Source organism: Amblyomma mixtum, chromosome 3 (genome assembly GCF_055824585.1).
Source record: "Amblyomma mixtum isolate Tamu chromosome 3, ASM5582458v1, whole genome shotgun sequence".
In the NCBI taxonomy this organism is placed as follows: Eukaryota; Metazoa; Arthropoda; class Arachnida; order Ixodida; family Ixodidae; genus Amblyomma; species Amblyomma mixtum.
Genome location: NC_143014.1, coordinates 406,203,659 through 406,218,340, shown reverse-complemented (window position 1 = coordinate 406,218,340; position 14,682 = coordinate 406,203,659). Strand labels below are relative to the sequence as shown.

Genomic DNA, 14,682 nt, shown 5'->3' with positions numbered 1-14,682 from the left:
GTGGGTACTTAAAATTATCTGAAACATGCTGTGAAGACTGTTGAAAGGGCTGTAAGGGTGACTCGCATTGTATGTTCTCATGATCTCCTAGCCACAGCATTTGTTGGACAAGCTTTGGCTGGAGGTGTGCTTGCCTCACTAGTTTACCACTTATCATAGGCTTAAAAATTGTAATAAAAATATGAATGGGGTGAGAGGTAAATTGTCTCGCATCATGCACTGCCTGGCATATTGCACCATGCACTGTCTTGTATTTTGCCTTTCCTGTAGAACGAGCAGGCTTTCCCAATAGGACCTGCCAGCTTTCGTTAAATGGGATCCCCATATGGCAATGGGACTTGCTTAAATTCTTCAAGATGAACTTGAGGGCTGAGCTTGTGGAAAGTGGTCTAAGCTGAAAGCTTTTTCAGCAGGATCAGTGATGCTATTGTTGTTGTTTTCCATCTTGCTTTCCTTGCTGTTTTGTTGAGAGCTGAAGATGAAGAGCTTAGGTCATTCCTAAGCTTCTTGGACTTCTGCAAGTGCCAGGCAGTGTTTTCTTCATAATGCACATTCAGACCGTAATGCTTATAGCCTGAGTGGTGAGCACAGAAGACCAGGCAGAAATAGTAGAGAGTTTACGAATGAGTACAGTGTAGAGTATAGAATTTAAAGCTTCAAGATGTATGCAGGAAATTTGATACAGTTGAACTGCTCATTAACGAAAGCCCTCAAGAGCGAAATTCTCGCGGCAACGAAAAAATCTTGTGCCGCCAGCAAACTTCCATAGAGTTCAATGCATTTCCACCCTCTCAGCAGCAAAGGGTTTTTAAAAAGCAGTCCCGCAATAACAAAAGTTTGAGGTAGTGATCTGCAACATTTTTTTCGGCTCATCAGCCAGTTGGGAACGGAGAAGTACCAAAACTGCAGCAGCACACTCATCCGACAAGTCAGGCACATACGTTTCTGCCAGCAAGCATCAGCGCGGTCATTGCTGTTTACACTAGGTTACTTATTTTTTTTTAGCTTAAAGCAGCTTTTTGCTAGGCTGTCTGATGGCAACTATGCAGGCACGTGACGCTTCATGTGACGACACCGCTGGTCATCTGGCAGTTTTTTTTCCTCCTTGCTGGCCGTTGACACTGGCCACTACCACGCTATCTTGCCGTGTGCCGCGTGTACGCTGAAACGCTGAAATCGCCTGTGTCTTGCTTTCGTCCAATGTTTTGTTCGGCGTGTCAGAAAGATTCTGCCTCCTGTTAAAAAGCACAAGTTCTTGGTGCTGCAGGAAAAGTCTGCAGTCATCACCGAAGCTGCAAAAGGGAGAAAGAAGTCTGATATTGCAGAGGAGTTCAGTATCCAGTGCAGCTCACTTTTTACTATTCTGAAATCCAAAAGCAGCATCATAGAGGCACTTAGGCCGGCGTGTGCGTGCAGCACAAGACTGTGGCAACGCCGGTCTGCGAAGACGTCGATAAGGCCGTATTCCAGTGGTTCCTCGACACGAAAGAGAACACGCTGCCTTTGTATGGAAGCCATCTGCAGCAGAAGGCTGTTCACATCGCGTGCATTCTGGGGCACAACAACTTTAAAGCGAGCGCTGGATGGCTAAGCCAATTCAAAGCATGGCACTGCATCGTTCACCAAGGTGTTGTCGGGGGAGCCTGTGAGCGTCACGGTGAAGCAGCATCACCCTGAATGCAAGAAAGTTGCGAAAGCATAATGGACAAATGCAAGTCCTCCGAAATTTATAATGTGGATGAAACTGGCTTTTTCTACAAAATGTTGCCATCAAAAACGCTTGACCTGAGGGGACAAAAATGTCATGGCGGTAAGCTGAGCAAAAAGCGGGTGACCATTCTTTTGCATTCAAACATGGACGGATCCGACAAGCGTCTTCTCCTCGTGATCAGCCAGAGCACGACGCCACAGTGCTTTAAATGTAACCGAAGGCTTCTGGTTGAGTACACTGCTAATCAGAAAGCTTGGATGACACGCACAGTATTCTCCAGCTGGCTGGAAGCCTTTGATGCAGATATGCCAAAGCAGGGCAGATCCATCTGCCTTTTTTTGGATAACTGCAGTGCCCACCACATCGAAGACTTCTGATGACTGTCCACTTGATTTTTTTTCCCCCCCAAATGCACATCCGTTATCCAGCCTCTCGACCAAAGGGTTATTAAGAGTGTCAAGTCTGTGTACCAGGGGAGACTCATCCGGCGGATGTTGAAGTGGCCCACGGAAATTGATCTTTTCATGTAGTATTTTGCTGGTACATTTTGCACTGCCCTGAGCCATTAGATGGAGTCCTAGCAATTGGGTGGCCTTTGAAGGCATACACTACAGATAGATTTATAGTGCTGGCATTTTCCTGTAGCAGGTGCCTCTGGCAATAGAGAGGTGAAGCTGATGTGGCTTCATTAAGCCCACCAGTTTAATTAGTCTATTGCATTGTTTTTTTTCCTTGCAGGTTCATTTTGGCCTTGCGGTCTGACTATTTCTTGCTCATTCTGAGGGAAGATTTTGCTGCCGAGGAGACCGAGGTCATCAGCATGGATGGGTGAGAAAGGCTTGTGTTCTTATCCTTTTTTCACGCAGCTTTTAGCGCAAGTTTCTCTTACTTGAGAAACTTGGGCTTTCAACAAGTGAGCCTATCATCTCTGATAGGCTGGCTGCTACTGTGCACTCTGAGAGATTTGGTACTCCAGCCAGTGGCCGCGTCGCCGTGGTGTGTGGCGTACGTGCGAGAAGCAGTCATGTTTGCATCTCCAGGCGATGTTTATCTGCCTGAATGCTGAATTTTTGGGACAGGTGGGTTCACCTGAGGTGTGCCAGGTGTTCCGACAGCTGCGCAAAGCAGAGGGCGCTGGATTTTTTGTATCTTGGAAAGATGAAAAGGTCCCCAATAGAGAGTGCAGGGGCTGGTCACGAGAGGCAGCTGAAGAAGCCTTATTCAGCATATTTAGCCGTCATGTCCTTGTAATCAGTGTACGTTGGCAAATGGTGAATTTTTAAGGTCTGAAGCTCCGAAAAGCCTTCTATGTGCCATTCAGCTTTGAGGGAGGCTCTTAAACTGCCAACAAAAGGAGGTGGTTAGATTCGCCTTTGAGCTGCTTCGTCGAGCCATCTTTACAGCAATTTCTGCCCAGTGTAAGGTTGCGGGTGAAGAACTGTGTGAAGTTTTGTTCTTATATTGAGGAGTCCACAGTGCGTGTGTTCTTGATGCATGTATTCTCTCCCAATCCCTCAAGTTGCCCTAGTAGCGATGGTGCTTTCTCTATTTTGTTGAATTAGAAAGCATGGCTATGAAACTGGAAATGTAAAATAATTCCTTATTTTTTGTTGTAGAATGGTCTTTGACCATTACACCTTAGCAACATTTCATTTATGCTGAAGCATCACTCTTGGCTTAATCAGTATTTTAAAAAATAAAAAACGGCCATCTAGTGTTTACCCGTGAATTAGCGTGTTCGGTCCTGAGGGAATTAGAAAATATCAGAATAGAGCAGAACTGCGGGGCTAAAAATTAGCATGCATATGCATGCATAGCAAGTAATATTCAGCAGTCTAGCAAGAGAACAGCAGTTTGCAATTGGTGGCGAGGTGCTGGAAGTAGTAAGAGAATATGTTTATTTCGGGCAGGTAGTGACAGCTGATCCGGATCATGAGAAGGAAATAACTAGAAGAATAAGAATGAGGTGGTGCACATATGGCAGGTTTTCTCAAATCATGATGGACAGTTGACCAATATCCCTCAAGAGAAAAGTATACAACACCTGTATCTTACCGGTACTCACCTATGGGGCAGAAACGTGGAAGCTAACAAAGAGGGTTCAGCTTAAGGTAAGGACAACGCAGCGAGCTATGGAAAGAAAAATGATAGGTGTAACGTTGAGAGATCGGAGGCGGGCGGAGTGGGTGAGGAAACAAACGCGGGTTAATGACATCCTAGTTGAAATCAAGAGGAAGAAGTGGGCTTGGGCAGGGCATGTAATGCGAAGGCAAGATAACCGCTGGTCCTTAAGAGTAACGGTGTGGATTCCAAGAGAAGGCAAGCGTAGCAGGGGGTGGCAGAAAGTTAGGTGGGTAGATGAGATTAAGAAATTTGCGGGAATACGGTGGCCACAACTGGTGAAGGACAGGGTTAATTGGAGAGACATGGGAGGGGCCTTTGTCCTGCAGTGGGCGTAGTCAGGCTGATAATGATGATGATGATGGTCATTTTTAGGGTAGAAGCATGAAAAAGAAATAGACAACAAACATTCTATGGCATGGCTAGTGGATGCCTAGATGGATGTGCGAAAATTAACACGGCAAAAGGAGATGGCAGGAAGTGTAAGCACTGTATGAAGGCGCTCAAACACGTGCATCGCTATGCATAGAAATGTTCTGCTGGCAAAATGAGCAAAAGTGACTGTCAAGCATGTTTTCATCATCGCCTGCAACGTTTTAAGCATGAAGGTTCGAGTAACAAGCGCAGCATCGCTGTTGCTTTCACCCCACTGTATGCAGCAACTACACACCCTCTCAGCACTGCATCAGCTGCGATTAGGACTGCGCCCCTGAAAACTCTGTCATGGCGCCTCTGTTTCCTTTAACCGACCAAAATAAATGCATGGCGAAAAGCTGCTGTGACTGGGTCTAATGCCAGTCAAGGCACCAAATAAGGTGTGCTGTCATGCAGACGCCGCCACGAAGGACTACTACCAAGATGGCACTTGACTGCTTCCACTAAACACGTGCATGCACAGTAGGCTTTGTAAAATTGGCCTGTTATCTTGTTGCTGAAGCTCTGGCACATGTCTAACAACTTCTGGTAGTCAAATTTTTGTCGAGTGTCCATTTGATCTGTTCAGTTTCGTTGACCATTAGCATTTCCACATAAGGTGATGCGCTGTGGTGGCGCAGTGGTTAAGGCATTCTGCTACTGAGCAAACATGAGGTTGTAAGATAAATTCTGGCCACATTTTGATGGGAGCAAAATTGAAAAATTCCTGTGTTCTGTGCAATCACTTTAAAAGCCCCTTGGTGGTTGAAGGAAATCCATGACCCTTCATTATGACATCTCTCGGGGCCTGTATGCCACTTTGGGATGATAAATTGCACATATGAACCAAATATGCGTAGTTGACATGCTGCACTAGCTTATTGTGTAGACTGCTCTTGTGGTATTTAAAGGAGTATAGACACCATATTTTTGCTTGTGTGTTTTCGTTCAAATGATGTGTTAGACGTTAGTACACATATATCATCCTGTGGTAATTGCCTACAACCGCTATATAATTTATATTTTAATTTCTTCTTGATGCTTTCGGTTTCATCAGCCGAACAATGGCAGTGACGTATAGTTGGTGTTTAGGACACGTGAGCCATGGAAAAGCGGCTGTGTAGTTGCCAATGTGTTGTTTTTGTCGTTCCAAATCTTGAAGCAGGCTGGCTTAAGGGTTGTAGTGAATTAAAACTACGTAGTGACTCGCATGACCTAAACTGCAACCATGTCACTGCCTTTGTTCGGTTGATGAAACCGAAACAGCATAAGAGAAGAAATTCAATTATAAATTTTTTAGTTGTCGTAGGCAAATACCACGTGGGGAACAATGTATTCTAGTGTTTAACGCATCACTTGAAAGAAGAAATGTAATTAATATTAGGTTTCTGTGGTACTTTAACTACCAAGGGGCCTGAATCCAAGCCATTGAATGCCAAGGCTATGAGATATGTGCGATAGGCAGCAGAATACCATTCATTTTCTTTCTATGTCATATGTAATGCGTCAGGCATGGCAGGGTACATCTCACCAGAGTTGAGAATAGCACAAACAGGTGTTGTTGTGTACATATTATGACACAGTAGTTTCACATTCTTGCAAATCATAATGTTGAAATGTTTCAAGCGAGTTGGGCTAGGTTTTAAAGAGTGGAAAATTGACATGAAGTTTGATATTCGAATGTTTTCTGAACTTTTAAGTGTAAGAGAAGATGATGAAAGGAGGAAGAGTACGTTGCTGGTGTTACTATCAGGCATAGGATTATTGCACTGACTCATTATAATGTTTGGCGCCGGAATCATGAAAAAGAAGTTCTGCCCTTCACATACCTGAGGACATGCAATAGCATGTAACAAGCCTTTGACTGTGCAGTGTTGGTTTGAGAACCAGTGACAGCACAACCCTTGCAACAGTCTCTGTTTAGCAGCCAACAAAATTCGAGGGTGCGATCATTAAGCGAGTGCGAGTGCATTATGCGAGTAAATGAAATGAAGTCACTTATTCCTTGCATCTTCTTTTGTGCGCTCCTCAGCACTAAGAATCATCGCACTTGGCACTCAGAGGTGCTGTCTCTAGCGACGAGTTTCTCACAGCACCGCTGCTATTCTATGTGATGTGCTGTACCAGTCACCTTAACCACATGCTGATGGATTGGAGCCTGTGTTTTTCAACCTCTGCAGCATTTACAATTTTACGCGACAGCGTATACAGCTCGTTTGGTCGAAAAGCCTTCGGTGTCATAGTAGTGTCAGCACCGCGCTTCGGAAAAAATCGTATCATGCCAACCGTTTGCCACAGAATGTTCCAGATGGTGTAATACGATTCAGTGTTTCATGCCACATAAGCATACTAGTTAAGTTAGAGCCTAGCTTGCGGCAGGGATTCGAACCGTCGACCTATAATTGGGGGAACCGGTGACCTTTAATTGGGGACTGCGTATCATGCACAGTTCAGGTGTCCACCATGATAAGTGAGTCTGTTATTGCGTCATTTCCTTTCCTCAAAAAATCAGTTTTCGATTTGTCTAACGGGCGACAGCATTCCGTGGACTCCCTGGCAGCGCTGCAAGACGTTGTCGCGTTCCACTCTTGAAGGTGTAGCTTAAGCATCCTCCAAATTTTTCTTAATTTTTGGGTTGTTCCCAAAGTTTTCTTCCCCGAACCAACATTACCCATCATGTGAGCAAATACGGTATATAACTGTTGCATCTCATGATTACTCACCTGTAAGGGTCAGTTGTGGAGACTGACAAAAATGCTTGAAGCTGAAAACAGTCCAGCAAACAATGGAAAAGAAAATGTTATACAGCAAGGGGCAGGAAATTATTTTTGCAGAGAAGAAATGCAAGTTGAAAATGGTTTAGCTGAAATTATGATGACAAAATGAACTTCTTGTAATGTCATTACATGTCAGGGCATGTATTCCACACGACAGGTAGAAAACTGGCTCAGAAAATTGGGTAGAGCGGTGAGGTTAGGAAATTTACTTAGGTAGTGTGGCTGGTGCTCGGACAAGACAGGAGTTTTTGGAGGTCAACTGAAGAGGGCTGTGTCCAGAAGTCGATTTCACTTGGACTATGGTGTACAGGTTGAGTGCCTGTGCCAACTGGCAGGGGGAGTGCAAGCATTTTTTCCACGGCATGGCGGTGGCGCCGCGAGTGAAAAGACTGTTCACTTCCTCTGCTGTGCCCATATGAAGCTGATGCACTTGACCCCAGTTGACCAATCAGGGAATTTTGATATGGAGAAACTAGAAACTGCACGACGGTAGCCTAAATGCTATTGCATTAAAAAAATTTGCACCATACTCATCTCTTGGATCCGAATATAACGTGATGTGCATTCTGAACCGTTATTTGATCTGTCACGGACTACTGCAGATTCTTTGTTCTCGATCAGTCTTCCCGTAGCCCTAGCCTTTTTGGTTTTCAGCAAATGATTTATCATTCATCATCACCAGTTCTGGGAATTTAAGTTTTCTTCACAGAAAGTTAGTTGTCTTACCTATGCCTCCCCATAGTAAACAAGCAAGTGGTGGGGTCTTAGAGCAATGTATCTCCAAGCTGTCCAAAGAATCGGGTGGGAGTAGGAGGTATCCCATGTTCACACAGGCTGGCAGTGCCCATGTCCACAGGGGAATGAGCTTTGGCTGCCACCAAAAAAAAATTAAACACTAGCACTCGGCCCATATTGGTTGCTCTACATAGCCAACTACTTAAAAATAGTTTCGACATGTGAAAAGCATTACCCTCAATGACAAATGTGTTGTACCATTTGATGAGCTGTTCCTCGAAGTGGCATTCACACGGAGTGCAGTACCTTCTCAGCCAATGGAGAGCAAATTTGCATCTCCTAAACAATTCTTAATGCAGTGGCACCAAAGCAATAGAAATTTGGGTATCTTTCTTGCCAATTTCAGGCTGGCCTTACAGATTCTGGTCTTCATTTTTAGTATAAAGCCCGGGGCTTGTTGCAAATAGCGCTGTGCGAGAACTGTCTGAAACAGACAAAAATAATGCAACTTGTACCTTTACTGTTTTATTGCCAGACAGTCCGTATATATTTTAGCCATCGTGTCTAGTAATAGTAAACACAATAAGTAACATTGTGAGCCAAGATCAAGGTTAGCAAAAGGTCAGATGTAATCGTGACAAGTAGCAGATGACCCTTACATGAGCACTGGGGCTTTAATGTACTGAGAGAAGCAGTGCCATTTTTGCCGTCACGAAGTGGAGACATGGGGAGTTGCACTTTCTGCTTTGCCAGTTGGCACTCCTACTCATCTGGCCACCATACTTGGACTGTGGGGGTGGTGATGATGGTGCTTATTCTTGTGATGAGAACAACTCTAAACAGTGTGCTCTAACTTGGGGAATACAGCACTTCATGGGTGGACAGCCCTTGGCTGAGTGTTAATGCTCTCTGTGTGCTGCAGGTTCACGCATGGTGCAGTGGTCTTTGCTCTGCACCACCTGTACGGAGGCACGGCCAGCCCTCCCCGGGAGGTGCATGTCTCGGAGCTGGCCCTCCTGGCTGAAGTGCTCGGGGTGGACAGCTTGCGCCGAGTGGTGCTCTCCCATGTGCGCACTTACTACTGCCACTTCTTCCACAAGGTGTGTGCGTGCATGGGACCTGGCTGCCCAGCCTGTGTTTTCCGCTCCCTTGTTGCAGATAGCTGTGGGAGTAGTTCAAATCAAATGAAATGCTTATTTTCCTTGTAATAATATTCTGTCTACGGAGATAGTTCGAAAGAAAAAACTGGTAATGGTGCAAGAAATGAGGACACGGAAGGCACACAAAAGACAGGACTGACGCCATCCTGTACTGTCTTTAGATAGTTTCTTGTGAGCTTTGTGCAAGGAGCGAGGCAGGACAAGATTAAAAAGCTAGGTCTGACTGTCACCAGTTTGCTGTCGCAGATAAGCAGTCATGAGTTTTTGTAGCTTACATACCAGTCTTCACTGCCACCTGTAATAATTTGTAACTCAAGTTATCTGTGCACTTGCGGATCACTCTAGCTGTGTACTGATTGCATGGTATAAATAACAGCATTTCACACTGCACCGACGCATAATTTGACATAATGTAGCGGGCACACACTTAATGCGCCATTACTCAAGCCTGTGTTGTGGCAGTGAAATCTTAAGCAGTTGCTAGCATGTATTAGGCATGATGTTTAGTGTGGCAGCTTGTACGATTTGTTTCTGAAACATAAATCGTACCACTTGCTCAATGGTATAGACCATAGAAACCACATAAGTGTGCATGCCCATGTGTTTTGACATAGTGATTGTGCACTGTTTGTGGCCAAAATGTGGCCCAACTTTTTTCATGGCTGCCACATACAACTTTATTTGTGCAGATGCAGAGTCTCGGGTACTTTCTGCATGCATAATGAAAGGTTTTTTTTTTTTGGTGGGGGGGGGGGGGGTTGATGGGGTTTGATGGGGGGGTGCCAAGGAGAGAGCAGTGTTTATGGAGCATGTACAGTCTGGCCAGAATGAAACATGAACAGCGCCTTTGAACGAAACAAAAGGATATATTGAGTACTTTAAGCTGCAGCGTACAACTTGCCTTATTCACGTTTCTGGGTATAGGATCTACCGAAGTACATATTAAAACTGGTTGTATAAAGCAACATCTCGCTGCAAACTAGAAAAGTGCGGCATATGAGTGTTCGCGTTCCAATCTGACCGTACCGTCCTATGACATTCTTACTGGGGGTAAGAGTGCTGTCTGACGGTATGTGAAGCGGGATTTTCTGTGCTGTCTGGCTGACACTTCTCAAGCGCAGCCCATGTCTATTTCGGTGATCACCTGGGCTAATTTGTCGGCACATCTGTCTTCTGCCATACCACAGTGTAGCTCTCGACAAAACATATCTGTTGAAGTCCATAGGGCACGCTTGCATGATCTTTGCTTGCATATTGTCATTACTGTCGCTGAACAACTCATCAGTTGGAAGTTTAGGGGAGAAGTGGTCTTTAATCCTTTTTTCTCTCAATTAGCCAGCTAATGGTAAAAATTTTATGGCATTCATAACTTGTTTGTTCCTTGGATACAGTGCTGAATGCTTGCAAAATATGAATTTAGCATTTTGTTTAGGTTGGAAATATTTGTACACTTTTATTACTTACTTTCAGTATGGAAAAAAAATTTAAAGGCTGAGGCTTCCGAAACGCACGAAATCGGAAGTTTTACAAATATGATAGGAATCAACTGGTTTTCAATTCTTGTTTGATTGCAGCTGTGTTTGTGGAACATTTTTTCTAGTTGGATAATTTCGAGTTTCTTGTTTTTTTTCCCACTGTGAGTTCTGTCCTTAAAATTGGAACCTGAAAGTTTGCTGTCACACCACATAGAGGGCATTTTAGCTCGCCGTTACACGTTCTTCGTGGGTACTGCCAGTTTTTTGTGATGCTGCTGTCTGAGCATCCAATTAAATCTGTTTCTCATGGAGTGCACTTGTTGCTGATGTTAGTGCCTTCGGTTAATATTTTTTTAGATAGATATGCTTCTATTCAGGCAACAAGGTCTAGGATACGAGGGCAAAAGGCAGATGTGCTCTGCCTGACGGGGCCCGTGCACCCGAAACACTTCATAATGCTCAGCCCTGAATGTGTTTTATTTTGTGTTTTCATGCCTTTTTGACTGCATGTCACATTGTGAGCCAGAAAGTGTGGTTATTAAACGTTGTCTCTTTGCTCATGCTCCTTTCAACTTTCAAGATAGTATTGTAATGCAAGCAGTGGGCTAGCTGAAATCTATGCACAGGCTTTGCTGCAATTCCTCATGTCCCAATCATGCTGATGGACAGCACATGAATGGTTGCCTCCAGCAGCTCACTTTTTTTTTTTTTCACATCAAAAAAGGCGCATCGTCAGTTTTCTTGGCACAGAGGTAGTTTATGCTCGCTTTTCTCAAAATCTGTTGCATTTTCAGCGGAATTTTCAGTTTCTGCATTTTTTACCCATTTGGTGTCTAAAACGTGGATTCACGCGCTTGCTTCTGCCACCCTGAAATTTAGTGCCTAAAGGTGCAGTCTCTAGTAATGACAGTCAGACTGTGTGCTGTTTTGTTTTTCTCTCTCTATCTCTCTCGTTGAGAGCCTCAATTAACTCCCGTGCCTGTGTCCCTTGCTCTCCCTGTGGCAGCCATGCAGCCAGTGCATAGCTGGTGTGGCCGAGTGCCTGCAGATGGCACCTTGCTGCAGTGGGCTGCGGGAGCTGCAAGCCCGGGCGGTTCAGTGGGCGGGACGCCACTACGTTCGGGTGTGGCCTCACCGGGCCTTTGCCACCGTTCCCGAGCACTGGCAGCAGCAGTGCTACGCAGCCACCCTCCAGGCACTGGTGGGTTGCTGCTGCTTGGGCCCCAGTGCACGGTAGCGGCAGATTTGGGTGTTTCTGCTTTGGCAGAGCAGATTCTTCCTTTCCTTCAGGAGTCCACTGTAGAATGCAGCTTGTCTGGATACCAAGTGCAAGATACTGGAACAGCGTGAACATAAAACACATGCATGACGACTCGAGCGTTGAGCTCCCATTCAGTGAAAGCAGTTTGTCTGATATTGTTAGACCTAAATGGAAGAGAGCTTCAGGTATTTTTAAGTTATTGTTTGTGCACTTGTGATTATGTTTGTGGATTTAATTTGTTCCATTCCAGAAGAGTACACCTTGATGGCAATTAAGGGGGGACACTGGTCTTGAAAAGAAAATTCTATTAATTTAGTCATAGTTATGAAATTTTCAGGGCACATGTATTTTTGTGCACTGATTCTAGATATGACATTTAATTTCATGTAAAACAATTCCTTGAGCACTTATGCACTTTTTGTGCAAGTATTTTGCAGAGAGTTTTGAAGAAAATTTGCTGCAGGAAATTCGCTGAAATATATGCCATTGGGTTCTCTTGACACCAAGGAATACAATAAGGGTAAAATTATCATCCTGGCTCTCATAGAACATGAGTAATAGGGTACTGAAGCTGCCACTTCATAAACAGGAATACAGTGAAAGCTCGTTAATTCGACCCCCGTTAATTCGGCAAATCGGATAATTCGACGCGCGCGCGAGGTCCCTACAATTATACATAGGAGTCTATGGGGCGAAACTCTCGTTAATTCGAACAAATTCTGCCGTGCGTCGGTTAATTCGACTTCACTCCGCAGCCCGCCAAGCCGGTGTGCCGAGAGCAAAAAGAAAAAAAACACTGCCATGAGCGGCGCTACTGTACAGCTGATAGGCCATCCCTATGGTCATATCATCCATCCATCTGTCCATCCATCCGAGGAAGCCGAAGCGGCTGGCGTCTTTTTTTTTTGTGCTTTGTTGTGTCGCAGCAGTCGCTATCGCGGTTATTTACGGCGCCTTTTTTGGTAAATGCGCGCTTTGTCAGCGTGTTTACTGCGCTACTTGTTGTTGCTGTTTTGTTGCGACTGAGAGAAGGGTGAAAGGAAATCGCAAGGGATTGCCTACTGGCTCAGCCACCACCGCTGCCATGTGAGATAGAGGAGAGTTAAAAGATCAGAGAAAAAGATAGAGAAAAGATAAGACACCCGTGCACAGTCCCCGTGCAGATAAGAGGAGAGTTAAAAGATCAGAGGAAAGATAAGACCGTCCCCCCCCCCCCCCCCCCCCCCCCCCCCCCCCCCCCCCGACGCTGGTTGAAAAAACAGATAAGCGGGGAGCGGCGCTCCCTTCACCTCCTCCCCGCGCTGCTTTCCGGTGGGTAGCGCTGCGCAGGGCCTGGGCGCCTCGCCTTCCTTCGTGTCCTGTCAGCTGACACAGGCGCTGACAACAACGACGATTTACCGATCGTGAGCAGTTGCCCCAAATGCCAAAGTACACGGTGAAAGAAGCCGCAGAAGCCTTGTCGGTGCAGGAGGACTTCTGTGAACAAATCCCTGACTGCGCGTGTGCCACACGCGCCGCGGGGCACCTGGCAGCTGTTAGAGCTATCGTAGTCGCTCAAATTCGCTCGAAAAAGCGGACGGTGATTACAGATTTCCTTGCCAAATAAAGGTATACGTCCTCTTGCGGCAAACATTGTTTTTTGTTGTTCGTTCGATAATTCGACATTCGGATAATTCGACAATTTTTCGCGGTCCCGTCAGTGTCGAATTAACGAGCTTTTACTGTACACACTTTCCTTCTCATTTCTGAAGCGACAACTTCAAAACTCTAACTCAAGTTCTATGATAGGCAGGAAGACAATTTCACCCTTATTGTATTCCTTGGTGTCAAGAGAACCCAATGGCAGACATTTCAGCGAGTTTCCCGCAGCAAATTTTCTTCAAAACTCTCCACAAAATACTAGCATAAAAAGTGCATAATTGCTCAAGGAAATGTTTTTACATGAAATTAAATGACACATTTAGAATCAGCACACAAAAATACATATTCCTGAAGATTTCGTAACTGTGACTTCATTAATAAAATTTTTTTTTCAAGACCAGTGTCCCCCCTTAATCCTTTAGACAATTTATATTGTGTTAATAATTAAATACACTCCAGCCCATTTATAACACTTGTAATGGACACAGTTGTAACGAACACTCGCTTATTACGAACAAGGGCAGTGCTACCGTCAAAATATGCATTAGAGCAATGGCATTGCATCTCAGATACAATGAACACCTGTGACTGCACAGCTCGGTTACAGCGAATGATTAGGCGGTGTAAACTCTGCCGGCAGTCGAAAAACAGCACTTCTTGCAGGAGCGGAGAGTGACGAGCATTCTAATCGCTACGTCACTCTCTCCCTGCCACCGTAACCTCCGCAATCAGCTCCGGCAGCGCTCCTCTGCCTATGAAAATAATGCGCCAACACAAAAAAGCGTGAACAGTAAAATCATCAGCAGATGAGAAATACAGAACATATGAAATGCCGACAAAACATTTTATCGGATGCGGCCGGCAAAATCTCACGCCTTGAAAGGAGACACTTAGCGCCGGTGGAAAGTGGAGCAAGCTTCGCATTAGCGGCTTTCTGTGAAGGAGCATGCAAGGCAGCGACCGGTGCTCGCCATTTGTCATTGGGAAAACTTGCAAGGCGCAGTGCTTTGGAAGCTACATTCTCATACGCTACATGCATAGCAGAAAAATCTGAATGGTGCATGACTTTTTTTTTTTTGAATAGTGTCACTAGGCATAAGTTTAGAGGAGGCATGAGGATGACAGGCAACTTGCGTGCAAGTGGCTTGTTGAGTTTTATGATGACATTTCGAAAAAAAGAATGGTTCTTCTCGTGCTCGACAACTATGTGGCACACCACGCTCTTCTGCCGCCAAAAGCGACGAGCAATACCAGCCACTTGACAAAGGCATAATTCACGTGCTGAAGGTGTCGTGTCCGGCGGTGCGTCACCAGTACATACTGATGATAGCAGTCGACCGACCAGATGCTGTCTCAATGGTTAATGCACTTGGCTGCTGAGCCTGAG

The 14,682-nt window shown here is 45.2% G+C and overlaps 1 protein-coding gene across 3 annotated transcripts in view; it reads left to right on the top strand.

The window, feature by feature from the left end:
- The window catches only part of LOC149357496 (uncharacterized), a 49,258-nt gene that overhangs the window by 25,082 nt on the left and 9,494 nt on the right, over positions 1–14,682 (top strand). For all 3 annotated transcript variants that reach the window (XM_089584763.1, XM_089584761.1, XM_089584762.1), the window contains 3 exons: positions 2,450–2,539; positions 8,681–8,858; positions 11,400–11,594. In XM_089584763.1, coding sequence (XP_089440889.1) covers positions 2,450–2,539; positions 8,681–8,858; positions 11,400–11,594 — 463 coding nt within the window. The remainder of the gene's footprint in view (positions 1–2,449; positions 2,540–8,680; positions 8,859–11,399; positions 11,595–14,682) is intronic.